Source organism: Cygnus atratus, chromosome Z (genome assembly GCF_013377495.2).
Source record: "Cygnus atratus isolate AKBS03 ecotype Queensland, Australia chromosome Z, CAtr_DNAZoo_HiC_assembly, whole genome shotgun sequence".
In the NCBI taxonomy this organism is placed as follows: Eukaryota; Metazoa; Chordata; class Aves; order Anseriformes; family Anatidae; genus Cygnus; species Cygnus atratus.
This window is the reverse complement of record NC_066396.1, coordinates 79,981,238-79,999,242: the sequence shown is the minus strand read 5'-3', so window position 1 is coordinate 79,999,242 and position 18,005 is coordinate 79,981,238. Positions and strand designations below refer to the sequence as shown.

General features: G+C 34.8%; 1 protein-coding gene across 5 annotated transcripts in view; it reads left to right on the top strand.

Annotated features, from left to right (window-relative positions):
• TMEM161B (transmembrane protein 161B) overlaps window positions 1-18,005 on the top strand; it is a 47,565-nt gene that overhangs the window by 12,009 nt on the left and 17,551 nt on the right. For 3 of the 5 annotated variants that reach the window (XM_050716451.1, XM_050716450.1, XM_035563196.2), the window contains exons 3-8: window positions 448-528; window positions 4,624-4,721; window positions 5,338-5,494; window positions 12,033-12,184; window positions 12,691-12,751; window positions 14,457-14,597. In XM_050716451.1, coding sequence (XP_050572408.1) covers window positions 448-528; window positions 4,624-4,721; window positions 5,338-5,494; window positions 12,033-12,184; window positions 12,691-12,751; window positions 14,457-14,597 — 690 coding nt within the window. Of the gene's footprint in view, window positions 1-447; window positions 529-2,306; window positions 2,354-4,623; window positions 4,722-5,337; window positions 5,495-12,032; window positions 12,185-12,690; window positions 12,752-14,456; window positions 14,598-18,005 lie in introns of those variants that run through there. The other 2 variants (XM_035563198.2, XM_035563197.2) reach the window with 2 other exon arrangements.

Sequence of the window (18,005 nt, the reverse complement as noted above, 5' to 3'; positions counted from 1 at the left end):
TAGGCTGCAGTTATATACTTTTAATTTATAAGTATCTGTGCTTTTGTAAGCCACGGTGTTCATTTCTTCCTTTTTCTGGTTAGATTGAAGTTATCAGAGGGGGTGTGTTGTTTAGGACAGAAATACAGATGTTACGATCTGGTCTGTGTAAGAAGAAAGACTGATAATAGTTATTTACTTTAAGAAGTGAAGGGCATGCTGTGAAGGATAATGGTAAAGCTTTCTAATGTTATGTAATTAGTGACTCATCCTGAAGAGTGCCGAAGTTTAGCTGTGGCTGTTTGGTTCAGACAGTGCTGATGCTTAAAAGGGTATTTTGCTTAGGTATTGCAAATGACTGTTGTTTCAATATGCATATAGATCTGTGTTGATACATAGTTTTTTTTTTTTAAATCACTAAATTGCTAATGCTGATGCTGCGTTACATGAGATTTTCTTTTTCATTAGTTTACGATGGTATCAACATCCTACTGAAGAAGAGCTACGGATTCTAGCAGGGAAACAAAGAGGGAAGAGCAAAAAAGATAGGTAAATATTTGTCATTCCCTTCCTCCTCCCCCCCCCCCCCCCATTTTTTAATATCATCCATAAAACAACTTTGCTGTCAATCTTATGACTTTGTGGCTCTAAAACTTCGTGTTGCGTATGACTTCAACGCTTACATTTCCACAGCTCTGTACTGAATTGTTTTTTCAGTTTAGAGGGAGTTGAACATGTCCAAATTGTGCAGGATTAGATAAATCTCAGTCCTTAAAAGTGGCTCGTGAATTTGCCAAGGACTTTTTTAATGAATCTATTCATTTCATGGAGACTGAGGAAAGAAATCTTCTGTAGGATTGGAGCTCTTCATGCTGAAGCAAAAGAACAAAGATTTGAGTGTACTAGTTGAACACAGGATTATACTGAGCCACTACTCTTAGACAGCTATGAAAGAGGTAAATGCACTCCTCGGATGTATTAGGCGAGGTATTTCTAGTAGAAGAGAGAGGGAAATAGTAATCCTCTTGCACAGGGCACTTTTATAGAACTTGACCGGGATTACTGTGAACAGTTCTAATTCATTTTCATTTTCAATTTCATTTTCAAGAAAACTGAAATCAGACTTGAACAGGTGAACTGCAGGGTGGCGGGGATCATCCAGGAAACAGCTGGTCTACAAGAGGAGGCTAAAAGAGCTTGGCTTTTTTAAGCTAGGGATGACAGAGCTGTCCTTCAAATTCCGCTGGAAACAGGTTTCTCCTGTTCAGTCTTGGGGATCTGGAACACCTTCACCAAAAGTGCAACAGCAGCAAGCGCAGTTGGAGGAAGTGGAGCTTGGTGCGTTAGAGCTTGCTGTGGTGCAGAATTTCTGAATTGGCTATGTTTAAACCAAACAACAAAATACAAAAACGTTCTGTCTTTCTTTTTGGTGATCCGGGAGGTTTTCTGTAGTCCTTTGTCTTTTATTCCAATATGATTTGCTCTCTTACTATTCCTAACACCTGTGTTAATCCACAAAGTTCACCTGTAATCTATGAATTGTGCAATTTTTTTCGATTTCAAAGTTTTTAAGTTACATAGCTAGGAATTTTATTTGCTGTGTTTTGAGGTAAAGAACTAAGTTGTCACCTTAGTGTTAGGTAACTTCAATTTAAAACCTCACTGTATCTATCCACTTTCTGTTAACAAGTTGAAGAAAAAAAAAGTGAATAGAATTGTGAATAAAATCTATAATTGTCCATTTAGTCAGTGATACTTCCTAATTACATTTTTAAGTCCACGAATAGGAGCCTTAAACAAAAATCACATTACAAAATAATTTTACTTTGCTAATGCCTTTCCTCAGTGTTGCCAGTCTTCTTCCATGCAAAGCATGTGCGTGTGTTCTCACTTTCAACAGAGCAATTGCATGCTCTGCTGAGTGAAAGCATGACAAGTTCATGTAAGTTTAAACTTCATAATCTTTGGAAAATTTACTGTGAGACATAATAGGAACCTGTATCATGAGCCACCTATACATACTTTAAGTCCTTTTTCAACTATTAAGCTGTTGCATATAATGTTTCAAATATGATGTTATACCGTTGTGTCTAGGCAGTCAAATCTTGTTGGTGTCAATTACTATGATTGACATAATTATCTTACTACATTAATATGTAACCAAGAAAATACATTTGTAATAAATAGGTAAACATTATTAACAGGTGGATAGGAAACCTCAGAGGAACCAGGAGGGTAATACAGAGGCTTAAATGTTGCTTGTATTGCTTTGCCTTTATAAAATGAAAATATCCTTACTTTTCAGTCAATGGATATACCTCTGTTCCCTCTAAAGAAGCTGCTGCTGTTGGAGAACTACTGACCTACTGTTAAAGTAGGAACTATTCCTATTGAATTGGCTTGGATATTGGCTTCTTTAGGTTGCACCAACTGGAATGCAGTGCTCTTTTGAACCAAGGGCATGTGAAACAGAGCAGGAGAAATAACACATTTATTTGATTTTTTCCATGTCTCTTCAGGTTAAAGAATGTTTTTCATCAAGCTTTTAGTCTTGTGAAATGTAGTGCCTGCTCCTTCAGTAATTTTTCAGTTTGAAGTAATAAGAAAAAAATGGTGAAAGGAGATCCAAGGAACTTGTTTGAAAATTAGCCTTGGAAACAGCTGTTGTCTGAACTTGTATTTTACTAGTCTGTTTTACTCAATGCATATTACATTTCAGAATATTATGCTATAGGTTATCATAGCAGATGAATATTAGGTGGATTTTTTGTTTCAGAGTTGTGTTGTATTAAATTGTTAGGCTAATGAAAAGGTCCATAGCTACTATGAATTACTTAGAATTAAAGCTGTTAGACATCCTGGGTTTGTCCTGTGTCTCTTAGATTATGGATCCCTTGGGATGACTAAAGTGTAGGAATTTAGTTGATCTGAAATGACTTCAGTTATCCAAATGCTTATCTTCATCATGATGATGGTACTCCTGGGGGCACGTAGCAGAACATGAGTATAACGGGGGGCAGGGAAGCACGCAGAAGCTTGGGCACTCAAGCAGCTGGGCAGTGCTACAAGTTCTCGTTTAGACTTGTGTACAGGAAATTTTTGAGTAGTGCTTTGTATTTCCATCCTTATATTTCAGTTTGTCCATTAAAATTCCTGTGCTTTGGGTGATAGTAATATCAGTATCATCTGAAAAAATAGTATTTATTGATGCCTTCTGCTTGTATTCTCAGCTCACACGATAGCTGAGAGGATCTTATTCTTTAAAAGTATGTTCATGATTGATTTTTCTTTTTCTTGCTTATCCTAGTAGCTCTTCTTTTTATGGAAAATCCACCTCTCCTTTTTTCTGGTTTCAGAGGTGCTGTTCTAAAGAATTCTGAATTCTGTTCTAAAGCATTCAAAGAATGCTGTTTTGTTCTAGCCATTGTGGTTTTTTTTGAGGTCTGTGGTCTTTGTTGTTGTTTTTTTTTTTTTTTTTTTTAACCTGGGAAAATATTTTTTATCTGCTTCAATTATTTTTTTATATATAGTGATGAAGTAAGTTTTACCTAGGTTAGTGATGATCTTTCAGCCCATTTTATGTAACTTAACTTGTTTCAAGCTCTTTTACAAGCATCCTCAATTTAAAGTGTAGTGGTATGGCTTATTTTAAAGCTTATGATGTTAATATAGTTTCAGAACTCCAGATAAAAATGCACTTGGTGCTCTAAATATCTTTTCTGGTTTTTATTTGTCTATTGTCTTTGGGGGGGGGGGGGTGTGGGCAGGGAAGATTCTTTAAAACTGTTACTTCTAACTAGCAATTTGAGAAACAAAACATCATGTTATATATGACGTTTTTGATAATACCGTATTTGAAAGCTGATTCAGTGGAACTAGAAGAGGGGAATGATGATGTCTAAGTAAGCCTATAGTATTTCTGTACATGACCTTTTAGATTATAAAACTGTCTTATAGTTCACTTTGCTTGATGGCTGGTAAGATACATCTTTCAAGGATCTAGGTTAGCCCAGTTTAGGCAACAGTCTTGATATTATATTAGGCCCCAATGGGCCTAATACTATTTTGGGAAATTTGTTTTATTTATTTATTTTGGTGTGGAGAGGAACCTGGCCTGGACCTCAACTGTGGAGTCTTAATTTAGCTTTGGTTTTCGTCAGGGTGTTTGTTTATCAGGATAAATATATTCTGCTCTGTAGATGTACTCAGATCACAAAACTGTTGAGACTGGCATAACTTCTTAGACAACTCTATAGCTCCCTGACAGTCTGAACAGCGAAAGCTTCCTTTAGAGAAAATTAGTCTGGAGTAAATGATGCTCACCAGGTCTTGTTCTATGACATACTCAGGACCCCGCATATAGAAGCCACTGAGACCCACGTGTGTATGAGACAGTATATGACAGTAGTATGTCAGAGCCTTGAGAGATAAAGCTAGTAATTATTGACATGTGTTGCTGTTTCTTGAGATGTTTTCATATTTGAAGTTGAATTAATGCTTTTAGCTAGGTAGATAAAAATGTTTGCATTTAAAGGAAGAATGGTCTTCAGACTTAAATTTGAAATGCCATTATGTAAAAAAAAAAAAAAGTTGATACTGTGTTATCTGTGTATATTTTATTTATCTATTTATTTATTGTTCTAGGAAATATAATGGTCATATTGAAAACAAACCTCTAACCATTCCAAAGGACATTGATCTTCATCTGGAAACAAAGTCTGTGACTGAAAGGGACACTATAGGTAAGAGCAAATAGATGCAGACAGAAATGCAGAGTTCTTTTAAAGCTTTTTTTTTTTTAAAAAGAAAGTACTTGGAAGTTTCAGTTACTGTTTTTTGTTTGAAATGATGGCATGATGTATCTTGAGCAAACTGTGTTTTACTTTTTTTTTTTTTAAGAGAGTGAAGAAGTATGTATATATACATTAAGCAGTTGCCAGTGAACGTTTAATCTTGAACATGAGAATCATAACCCTTACATAGAAACTCTAACTAAAATTAAGCGGAGAGCCATTTTCTGTTATGATGTTGAGATCTGAATTAGGTATGCTCTTTGAAATTATGAGGTTAATATATAAAGGCTGGGATAATAAAATTGTAAAAATCTTGTAGGCTTAGAAATAGCTGAATAGTAACCCAGTATCAATTAAGAGGGGTAAAGAGAGAGGCTCAGGTTAAGAGGAGAGATCGTTGAATGGAAAACGTGACTGTTGTTGTTGATGCTCTCAACTTTGATAATGTGGATCTGTCTAGACCTCAATTACTTGAAAACAAACTTTAACCATCACTGTTTATGTCAATAAAATTAAAATTAAAAATATCACATTTTTATTACATTTGCAAATTTGTATTTTTCAGCATTGCATTACTTTCCTGAGTATCAGTGGCTGGTGGATTTTACTGTTGCAGCTACAGTTGTGTATGTGGTGACTGAAGCCTATTACAGTATTGTGAAGCCCTCACAGGAAATGAATATCAGTGTAGTGTGGTGTCTGCTTGTCTTGGCGTTTGCAGTGTATCCTTTTCTGTTTTCTTAAGTCATTCTATCAGTTCCAAATAGCTTACATCGTTTTGCAATTCATAGAAAGCTCTGAACTATTGGTTTGCAGAATACATAAATATTTATCGTTTGGAAAAAAGGTTGTATAAGCTAGTGCTATCGTCTGGTAATGTATATGCTGTACGTACTCTCTGTACATGGTGGTACCAGCTGCTTGTAAACATTTATTCCAAACTGTTTATGGAAAAAATACATGTACATTAACATAAAAGTCATACTCTCAAGCAGTATGTGGCTGTTGTAAACCCAAGACATGTTAACAAATATATTGTTTTGCCTAGCCTTACAATGCATTTCTGTACAAATAGTATTTATAATTTTTGAAGAAGCGTGTGATTTACTGCCCACTTTTCTGGTATGTTTAGTCTGATACTGCCTTAACTAAATAATGTATGTAGTCATTTAGTTTAAAGTTTCATGCATGAATGCATAACTCTAGATTTTTATTTCTTAGATTCCATAGAAAATAGAACGTGTAGGCAGCTGTAGGAGCAGAGATGGTACTGTGTTTTCAGTGATCTGTGGGAAAGCTACACTTGCTTCTGGAAATAAGGGAAACAAAAGGAGAGTATTTTAGGAAACAGGCAATATCAAGCCATAAAAGAAGCAACTGTTGCATTTGTTTTTACTGAATAAAGCAGTATCAGATGTGGATGCTTGCACAGTAAGTAACTGCTTTCCACAGAACAAGCCAGGCTTTGGGGAGGAAAGTTGCCTTTTAAAGATGAGAGAGATGATGAAGCAAAGAAATTGAGTAAGGTCCTGGAGGAGTGCAGGTCATGCGGAGACGAGTTAGAAAATGAATTTGTACAACTTCTTTGTTCCCTCAACAGCTGACAAGTGGTTGAAGTATCAAGTTAGATACAACAGTAGAATATTCAAAATCGATCCTTCTGTGGAAATGTCTTTTCAACACAGAGCCTTACAGTGATTTCTTTGTTGTTTCTCGCTTTTTTTTTTTCTTATGTTAGCTGTAGCTGGTGGTGTTATTTATGTAAAACCTGAACTCTTGGTTGTAACTCTCAGATATAACTTGGTTATATCTGGCTGACAGTTCTGGATATGCTTAATACTTCTCTCTTTTTGATATTTGTTAAAATAGATGCTGCCTTTACAATAAGGGCAGACATTCCTTTTCTGACTAACCTGAAGTATTAATGGTATGCAGAATTTTCCTTGTAATGAGTAAGAACTTCTTGGATGACAGAGTTGATACAAATTCTGGAAAGAAGTGACTTGGCAGTAGCTTGCGTCCAGACCAAGTATTTCTCCATTGACTCTTATTTGTTAGTGGAAAGACCTATGGTACAAAAAGTGGTTTTCTGATCTGCTGGGTACTGACGAGAAGGTCTCTGCTGGCTCTTGTGCAACTTTTAATGACATATTAGCTATGTTATTAGGCAGTCTTTTTTCGTTTGGTTGGTTGAAGTCAGGAATTACAGTTTAGTCTCAGCAGACAGTCAGAGGGGAAGAGAGAGACAGAGGGAGACAGAGGCAGATGCTGCTTAAGAAATAATTAATGAAAGCCAACATCTCTGACTCCCATTTTGAGAATGAGGAGGAGGTTAATGAACTAATGGAAGACTTCAGGTACTAAAGACAAGCACTCTTAACTTTGTTGGTGGCAATGATCTATTTGCTTCGTCTTTCAAATCTTGGGTGTAACCAACTTAAATAATACTACAGTGATTGCAACTGTACGTGACATGAAGTTGTGAATTTTATATTGCCATGGATTATGTGTGAAAGTTGACTGCAACATTCATTCTTACGGTGGTGTTTCAATGCAGTCCTAATCACTGCTTTCATTTAGTCATTCATTCAGAGAAAAACCAGTTGGAGAAAGTTATAAACATTAAGTTGCATGGCAGCTTTCTGCTTCAGTAATCTGAACATGCAAGTGGCTGTTGGGGTCTTTTTCTGATTGCTTCTTTCTGACCTGCTGTTTTCACGTAAATTGAGCCTACACCAACATTTTCAGGTTTGTCCTATTCTGTCCCAAGCATTTGAGATCTAATTGAGCATTTGGACCTGAAGGAGATTGTAACAGAGTGCGTGGTGGAAGCACATTACCTGTGTTTTCTCACTAGCCTTTGTACGTGACTGAAAGGGAAGTATGGCAGAGAGGAAGTAGCGCAATTTTTGTTAGAATTTAAGACAACTATCAAATAATCTGTGGTTTCTCTTTGAAACACTGGTATGAAGCATATTTCCGATTCTAAAAATCTTCCAGTAGATTATCAAATCCCATAATTATATGTGGGATTTCAAATTTAAGGTCTGCTGTGGAAATGGACGGGTGATTTTTTGTCCATTGTCAGAAAGAAATCATTTTGCAGCATAAAAGGACAATTGTATTAGGTGAAAACTAAATTTAGTGTGTGTATTGGTGGCATGATGTATAGAAGTACTCAGACTTTTTTAATTGTAAGATCAGATAGAATAATACTAAAAGCAAAAGTTCATGTGCTAGAAGCTGAATTCTATTTAACAAACTGAACAGTTAACTTCATTTTTTAGTATTGTACCTGGGCGTGTATTAGCTAAGAAGCAATTTTTTTTTTTTTTTTTGCTAACAGTATACTTTGGAGAGAATTCTTAAGGAATTCTAGTAGTTTGTTGGGGTTAGAGAAAGGCTAGAGAAATTGAAGTTTAAAATTCATGTGGCACTTCTGAAAACATAGACAAATCAGGGAAAGCCTGGAGTAGAATGGCCTTGTATGTAGGACCAAGAGTACCAAAACAAATCCGTGGAAATCAGAAACTCGCATACAAGGCTACTCTTTTGTTTTGAATGCGTTGTTCAAACAGTGGAGCCTGAATTGTAGAAATTTTAATTAATCACCTCAAAAAAAAAAAAGTCTACCTTTTGGATAGTTTGTGAGCTGATGCAACAGAAGGTGTGATTTGGTATCCAGTGGTAGGTACGTGAACAGTTATTCATGAATTGTACAAAGGAAACAAATGGTTAGAACTAGTCTTCTAACACTGTGCAAATTTTATTTACTGTTTTTTTTTTGTTTGTTTGCTTTCCTGTGACATAAAACAAACCTTGCTTTTATTGGAGGCTTCTTCACAGAGTAGGTAGTGGTGTAGAAATCCTTGTAAAGTCACTGCTTCCTAATACTAAAAGGGCTTGACTTAATTACCTGTGTGTTTCCTGGCTGATGGGATAAAGTATTGTGATCCTGTCCAGTCTGAGGGGTTAGTGGCAATGCAGAAGACTGCAGTACCAGGGAGCTCAGTCTAAACTTGTCTTTGTATTAGAGTTAACATCTCCATAAACATGTTGTTATAGCATATTATTGGCATTACAGCTTTTTGGTTGAAGGGGGTTGGTGCAAAGAGTGATAGACAGAGGTATTAATGAAACAGTCCATTGTGATCGCTGGAAGCTAGGTGAGTGAGAAGAGATTTCAGAAGACTGTTTCATTCTTGTTTTATTACATCAGGCCCCTGTTATGCTGAAAATCCTTTAAAACTTACATGACTATTTAGTTAGCAATTCGGTATGTTAGGACCAGAAGTGATCCATCATCATGTGGTAGCCCCCATACTTTCAACTGAGAGCAGTCAATGTGACGTCAGGAATTAATTCTAGAACAACTTCTATTTTTCTGAAATTTGTAGAGGTGGCTTTTGTCAGAAGAAATACTCAAAATTAGTGAACTGAATTATTGATCACAACTGTTAATGCAGCAGAAGCAGCAAGCATACTTGCAGAGTGTTGGGTTTGTTTCATTAGTGACAGAATGTGGGTGAGGGTAGAGTAAGACAGGATTGAGAGATGGTCCATCTTAATAATTCCGTGTTTAAATTGCTGTACTTGTACAAGTGTTTAAAATTCATGGTTGAGAACAACTGACGATGTCAAATTATTCAGTTGTAAGACTTTAAATAGGTGTTGTACTCAACCCGTTCCCTTGAAAGGGCAAGGTATTTAGGAGAATTTATATGGTATAGGATAAATGAGATACTTCTCAGCTGCAAAACTGCCTTTCATCTTAAAACATTTAAGTAACCCGATTTCATTTATAAATTAGGAAACCTGACTGGCTTCTTTTGGAAAATGTATCAGTGGCCGTATTAAAGGAAAGCAACAGCCTTTTTTTAACTTGACTCAAGGTTGATGTAGAGAAACTCAGTCATCAGACCTTGAAATAACCTCTGGAAACTATAATTTTTTTTCAGTATACATGCAGTTAGAAATTATATAGAAGTTTGTTTTTCTCCTGTGACTCCAACAATTTTATGAATTTTATTAGGAACTGGAGGTGGATCTTTTTCTCTACAGCCATGTGCATAAATACCAGTGGACTGTATCATTTGAAAATTCCAGAATTTTATCAACTTAAAAGATAAATTTATTTTTCTAAAAAATACATGTTTCAGTTCTACAAGCATGTTTTCTTTTGTGACCAAAATGAAGAAATTGGAGGGGGGGAAGGAATCTCTTAATTTAGCACAGTATTCTCCTGAATTACTGTTTCAGTAGGTCCTGAAGCATAGGGCAAGCACTGAAAGGAAGTCATAAATAGAACTCAGATTTCTGTTCTGTAGTTCTTTGATTTTCTCTGTTCCTAAAACAGCTGAATAATCACCTCTGTTGCCTAACAGAGCGTTTCAGTCACACTTAATTTGCGTAATCCTTAATTTTACGTACAGGGAACTGAATCTGCAGTAGAATTGGAATTTACTATCAGGATGCTTTTTTTTTTTTCTTCCAGATACTTTAGGCAGAACCCATAGTTGAAAACATGAAATAGGGTGTTTTAAAATCTGTTTATAGGTTAGTACTCTTTATCACAAACTTTATGAAGTACTTTGGATAACTGTGAGATTTGAAATAAGTGTATTTTCAATTTATGCTGGATATCCCTACCTGTAAAAAGGCATTTGGTTTAAGAATTATTTTTGGTGAAATATATCAAAGTTGCATTTTGGAAAAAATGTTTACAAGGTTGTGAATTATCTTGGCCTAACTCTTATATTTAAAAATCATCCTGACACTCTTTTAATGGTCGCTGTTAGAAACACAGCTTTCTAAAACAGTCTGTGTAAGCTATTAAGCATCTCTTTTTAGGATGAGGTCTTCCTTTAGACTTAGGTATGAGATACCATACCAGTAAAGTTTGAAGGGAGCTTAAGTTAATTAATCTGAACTTAAGAGTTGTTAGATGTTGTGCTTAGGCCAACTTACTGTTTATATGAGCTTATTGCTATATTTTATTATTTCATACTGCTGAGATATGCAGTATTGCATATTGAGATAATTAATGAAATAATGAAATACAACAGCATACATGTTAAATATGTGCTGTTTAATGAAGTGCAATATTGCATAATTACCTATTTTTTTGAGATACGACTGTTTAAATGTTTTATTGAATAGATAACTCTAAAATGTATTTTCATATAATCTACATCTTAAAGTACTTCCAGTATTTAAAGAAATGCAAATATAGATGATTGTTATTGTGTAGTGGAAAAAAAAAATATATGAAAAGACCGAAGTCTCTTTTTTGCTTTTCTTTTTTTTTTTTTTTTTTTTTTTCCTAAGGAGGTAATGTCTGGAGTGATCTCTCAGTAGTTTATTTAAGCATGAACTGGATAATACCTGTCACTTGGGGGAAGAAAAATTAAAATACAGTGGGCTTTAGCTTGTAGTAATAAGTGTTGGCAGTACACTACAGAAATTTTAGTTATCTTCTGTTTTGTTTTGGAGCTAATTATGTTTAGAAATGCATAGCTCAACAAACACTAAAAACAGTTTGATAACAGAGCAGGTGGCTTAGATGTTAATATTTGTGACTCTGGGGTTACATGAAAAGACTAAATATATCATACCAGATTTGCTAGATTTTTTTTTTCAAAACGAGAACGGCATTGTTTTTTCTTTTGTATGTAGTACTAAATATGCTGTTATTTTATTGTGTTTGATAGTTGAGAAATCTCACACGCATGTGGAAGTTGAGAAACACAAGTGTCATATTTTCATATTTTTTCTGCTTAGCAAAAGTCATCTCACAATATAAGCAGCAGTCCTGTGGCACTTGTCATGATTTGTTGTAAGGCAGAAGACAAACACATACTTCTCGTGAGTAGAAATTCTCTCCTTTTAGAAATGAGAGAAATTTTATCCCATTGTTGGTAGAAGTGCTTGTTGGAGCATCCTGTTCCTTGCTGTTTGCATGTACACTGTAGAGTTGTGTGTCCTGGAAGAATATCTGTGGCTCATCTCTGGTTAAAAACATATTTATTCACTTCCGTGCGATTACAGTTGTTGCATTCAGAAGTAAGATTTTGATTTTTGAAATTGACATGTATTAAATCTTGAATTATGTAGTTAGGAATACTTTTCATTTGAGTTGATATTTTACGTTGAAGATAACAATTGTTTTATTTTTGGTTTCTTAAATATGTTTTGGTTTCTAAAATTCTTAAATGTAGTTATTTTACAAACTTAATTTTCCTTGACCTTTTTCTTGTGTAGTAAGGTACTGTTTTCATTGACCACCCATTATTTCAAAGTGGAAGAAGGAGGTGAAAGATCAGTCTGCGTCACCTTTGGCTTTTTCTTCTTTGTGAAGGCAATGGCAATTTTGATTGTGACAGAAAACTATCTAGAGTTTGGGCTGGAATCAGGTAACTCCTTTCTTTAGTGTTTGTGATGGCCTTATTCATTGCATGACTGGAAAAATGATTTCAAGTCTCTTAGGAATTTTTGAGAAACACCTATGTTAATATTAACTCTATATGTGATGCACTTGCTTTGGAGTACATACTCTTAAGGATATCCTGTATGTTTTTCCTGTTTTGTTTTAAATATTGTGATATTAATGGGTTGTTTGTTTATATTCACCTTCCAGGCAAGGTTGTTTCCTTATCTTTGCCTTATTTTTGACCTGTTTTGCCTTGCATAGTAAAGTGAAGATCTACTAAAAAAAAAAAAACAAGTACTTAGTTTGTCAATGTTGATTTTGATATTTGTACATTTCATGACCATGAATTAAAAGATGTTTTCAAAGACTGAAAGAATTATGATAGCATATGAGTACTTTTCAAAAGATGTTCTGTTATGTAGCGTTTTATTTCAAGGGGTTCTGTGTCTGTATTGTTATAAATTACATATAATGTATGTGTCTCTGCAGGATTCTCAAATTTCTCGGAAAGTGCTATGCAGTTTCTTGAAAAGCAGGGTTTGGAATCACAGTAAGTTTTTGGAGATACATTGATTTACATTATATTTACATTTATAGCTGAACCACTTGGATTTTCTTAGCAAGCATTTGTCTCACATGCTTTGCTCTGGTACATGCTTACAGTCCCTCTAAAAATGTGAAGAGGTGAAAATTATTAGTGAAAGTTATCTCTTAGTATTCATAAGTATCTTGTTGCATTTTCGTTTTCTCTTTTTAATTTGGACATAGTTTCTACACTGATACTTTGTAAGGAAAAAAAATGAAAACTGTAAACATTTTTTTCAAGGTAACTCTTAGACAGTCCTTCCAGTTTTGCAAAGATTGGTTAAAACAGAAGATAAACATCTTTTTGCTGTTCCTCTGGTATGCAAGAGAGTAAGCGTGCAAAAGCTTCAGATGGAGCTTGCAGTAAAGCTGGCATTAGGAGTAAAGTTTGTCTTTCAGTCACATTTTCAAGTTATAATAGTGTTTTCCTCTTACACCAATACATCTGCTTGCTATAGGACATCCAAGTTTTGTTTAGACTGTCACAGAAAGGTGTTGTTGCTTGTGATGTTGCTTCTATATACAGTTGCTGTTACAGGCAGCTATTGTGTATTGTAAAATGGACTTCTGCTACAACACAGTTCTTGCACAACAGCTCTAACTCCAAGCTCCATGCATTTATGGGGTATGTCACTATTGTGGGAGCTCAGCTTTGAATTTCTTGCTTGGAAGTTCTCAAGTACCATGCCAGAACTATGGGGTTTCTTTATTTCTGAAGAACAAAAGTCTCAAATTTTGCCTACTTAGAAAAGGTAGCATTTCTAGATACGAATAATCTAATGAAAAACCCTTAACTGAATCCTGTGTGTTTCATAACCTTTCTTCACTCTGGTTTTCCTAAGCTATTGCAAGTTTTCTAACTTCTGTATTAATTTTCCTGTTAGTGTTCATTTATTTTTTAAACTTCTTGCAGTGCTTTGGCTGTTTACAGCAGTGATTGAGTTCACGATGGTGTCTCTTGGTAGTTTAAGTGATGTAGGCTAACTACCAATCTAAAACTCACATGGATAAGTAGAATTGGTTTTGTTTCTCTTTAATGCATTTATATGTCACTTGTTTTTTGTGTATAATCTAGTGTTTATTAATTCCATAATTCATTTCATCCTGGGTACTTTTTTCTGTACTTGCTACTTAATGCATAATTCATTAAAACAAACAGTATTAGTCACTTGGAAGAGACACGTTAATTGGACGCATGTATGTTTTTTATAAATTTGTGGAAAACTGCAGCAATAATTTTGACAGAGCTTTTTAATGGATAAAAGCAGAATGCAGGTAGTATATCATAAACGTATTCATTTTGTTTTTGATCATTTAAACCTGTAATATATATGTTCCTCTGTTAGAAAAATAACCACTGAATTCATTCCAGTAGCTTACACAGTTTGTTGTTAATTACAATATAAAATTACTCTTTTTTTTGTTTTGCTCTACTAACAGATTTAACATCTTGTAGGAAGTGGCTTAGGTTTGCTATTCACTTTAGTAGTTAAACAGGTGACTTGCTTGTTTTTGATTTTAGTTCCTGAATGGTTGTAGTGATTCTAGAGTAAAACTGTAGAATACTTTTTGATTAAATATTAGTTACTGTTGAGTTGAAAGTAATCTCTGATACCCCGCCCATCAACTTCCTCCCCAAGAAAATGCTTATTTCCTTTCTTTTCTTTTAGGGGTCCTGTGTCTAAACTAACCTTCAAATTGTTCCTGGCTGTTCTGTGTTCACTTATTGGTGCTTTTTTGACATTCCCTGGCTTGCGACTGGCTCAAATGCATCTGGATGCTCTGAATTTAGCAACAGAAAAAATAACACAGTAAGAGAAAATATATGCACATAGGTATATGCTACTCAGTCTTAAATCTTTAATGTCTGAAAATAAACATTCCACGCTATTCCAACAAGAAGGTAGGGACTAGGATTTCTGCTGCTGCCTGCTTCTTGTATCTCCAGCAGACTTGCCACCTGCCTCTTTCTGGTCAACCTGTGCTGTGCCAGTCTTAACTTCTTTGCCTCATAACTAGAGTCCCAGTTACAGAATCATTCCTCTCCTTTCCTTCTGTGAGAGCTCCACCAGGAATGTTTGTTTACTGATGCCTTTCCCCCATCATGTCTCTTTGGAAGTTCAGATAAATGTCTGGAAGAAGGGATGCAGCTGTAGACTTTCTTCATTCACACCCCTCCCCAGATAGAATGGCATCATGCTTTTGTTAATAAATTTAGGAAAGATCTGAGGCAAAACAAACACACAAGCCCCCAAAACCTGAAAGAAAAAATAGCTTCAGAAAAGGAGTAAAGTGGAAAAATGTTTAAAGAGAATCTAAATCTCAATGAAAACTCTGTTAATAAATTTTGAAATTACAATAGCATACAGAAATTTGTTGAAATTTTTATAACTTTAAATGAAAGTAAAATTTATTTTTTCTGGTATTTCTGTGCTTCTTACATTATGATGACCCAGATATTTAATAAGGGTCAGACTTTAATACCAGTTTAAAGGAATATTTTAATTTTCAACTGCTCTTGAGTTTGGTAATGAAGTGTTTTCTCAGACTTAACTATCTTTTTAGCATTCTCCGGTTGAGTGAAAAACTCCAAATGCCTTTCACAAATCTTGAGCTTTGATATATAATAGATGTTAATGACATGGATGGAAGCTGTGGCATAGGGCATTGTGATTATTTAGTCTGGCCACTGCTAAGAGAACGATTATATTTTCTGAAATGAAAATTATTTATGCATAAACTTAAATCTTTTTTTTTCCAACAAATTCCCAGCTTAAGAAATTAATCCGTGTTTAAAGTGGGTCCTCCTCTCTTGGTGAATTGTTAACTGAGTACCCTGTGATAGATTTGAGCTTATTGTAGTTTGAATACATCCAGTTAGAACTGCAGGCTGTTGGCTTCTGTTTTATCTGCTGTTAAGTTTCTGTCTATGTGTAGGCTGTGACCAAGTCAGCTCTTAATCTATTCTTTTCGGCTAAATAAACTGCTTAGTTTTTCATTTTTACATGTATAAATATTTTAAAATTTCTTGTGCCTTTTCTATGACTGTGCTATAATTTTCCAAAGTCTTCCTTGATCTGTGGACGTGAGATTCTAGGCAGAAATATCTGAAACAGGACATCATTAATCAACAACTAAAAGGTTAATTGATAATCACTAGTATGGGGTCATGAAAAATAAATCTTGTCTAACAAGACAGGATTATATTCAACTGATTGTTGAAGATAACATTGTGCAGCACCAAGCAAATTATTTTCAAAAGTCTAGCAATACTTTGTCTGTTCAAGTGGAACAATATAAAACAAACAAACAAACCACTCCACTGAATGGATTAAAACTTGGTCAGACATCAGTGTAATTAGGTAATGCAATTAGAAACAAAGAAGCATCACTGAGAGATAGCTTCGAATGGGCCTGAAGAGATCAGTATTTGCCCTTAGCAATGTGTTCTTAGCAGTGGGTAGATCATTATTGACTGTTTGCAGTTGTTTGACAGTGACTAAAGGGGAATAGTAAATGAGGATAACATGTCATTGATACATAGCTCTCTAATTTAGGTGCAGGAAAACAATGCATTTTTCTGCAGTAAAATAGAGGCTTATACTTCTGTAAAAGAAGACATAGGGGACAAGCTGTAATTACAGAACGTGAAACTTAGAGAAAACAGTTACTCCCATCCGCCAAAAATGTAAATGGTGAACTGCTACTTCAACAGCATGGTCAAAATGATTAAGATGATTCTTCTGTATGTACAGAAGGAGTAAATGTTGGGGAAGAACGGAAGAAAAATAATCCGATGTCACTTTTAATTTTAGTAGTTTGATTTTAGTTTAGCAGCAATATGCTTCCCTGTATATATTTTGGAATTGTCCTAATCAGTTTGTACCATTTTCCTACACATTCACTCATTTTCCAGAGCCTACTTTGAGAGTCCTTCAGCTTTTCTCCCTCAGATAAACAGATGAGGGTTCATGCCACCATTTGACACGTTCCAATCCATTAACCCAGTGGGATGCCTTAAGTAACTAGAAGCTCAGGTGAAATCCTTTCACAAGTTACTGAAATGCTTTGGACTCTTATTTGGTGCTGTTGAGTTCCCTAGCAACACTGGATAACTCTCAGTGCTTATTTCTTCATCTGAAACTAATGGTTTAAATGCTGAGGTGACATCTTCTGAAACACACAAACATTTTAACGGGTTTAGGAAATTTGATTGTTTGAAATCAATAGTCTTGTGTTTTCAGAATAACTTTGGATTATCTCATATTTTCTGTAGTATAGAACTGTCCTTGGAGATGGCTCTACAGACAAGCCAATTCTGTTAGTGAGGAAGCATTGCGTTAACAAAAACACCAGATTTACAGCACTGTAAACAGTTTCATAACCGTTTTTGTTTTATTTGGATAACACAAACTGATCAGTATAGTGGGGTTCAGACTGTTCCTAGGGGTGGAATGAAGGAAGGTGGTTAATTTCAGGAAAAACTCCAGAAAAAATCTCCACTTTCACGTTTTAAATTCTATTGTCTCTTTTGTACTCGAAGAACTCCTTTTACATTAACAGTGTGGTTTCATGCAGAGCTGCTAAAATGGAGTAGCTTTTTTTTTTTCTTGTAAGAGTGTCTTTAATTGAATGTAAATACCAAGTTTCATTTAGTCAAGGTTCCTAAGAAAATTCTTCATTAAGCTGGGTATTCTGACCTCTGAGAACTTTTTCATTTAGTCAAGGTTCCTAAGAAAATTCTTCATTAAGCTGGGTATTCTGACCTCTGAGAACTTTTTCCCCTGGTCTGCATAGATAATGGAAATTAATCTGAGTGCCTTTTTAATAAAGCAAAAAAAAATCTTAATATAGCAGCATATTTTCATAATTATCCATCTGAGATGTTGGCTGTCTAGATTAAAACTAATAGCTACTGCAGTTTGGCATTATGCTATTGTATGGAAATTTTCAACAACTTTTACTATAGTGTGGTATAATAAAATGCATGTAGTTCTTTTGATTAGATTGTTAGAATATCTAAAATGTATTCCAAAGAGAACTTTTAAAATCACAGTCAGTGTGATTTCACAGTATGTAATATTACTGTTTTTTTGAAGTGTAAGTCATACTTCTAAATATACAGAAGTGATTTTATTAGTTATCTTTTTCCATCTATATTAAAGTTTGGATTAATCCTTGTGAATCTGTATCACTGGTTTCAACAGTATGGTAATTGT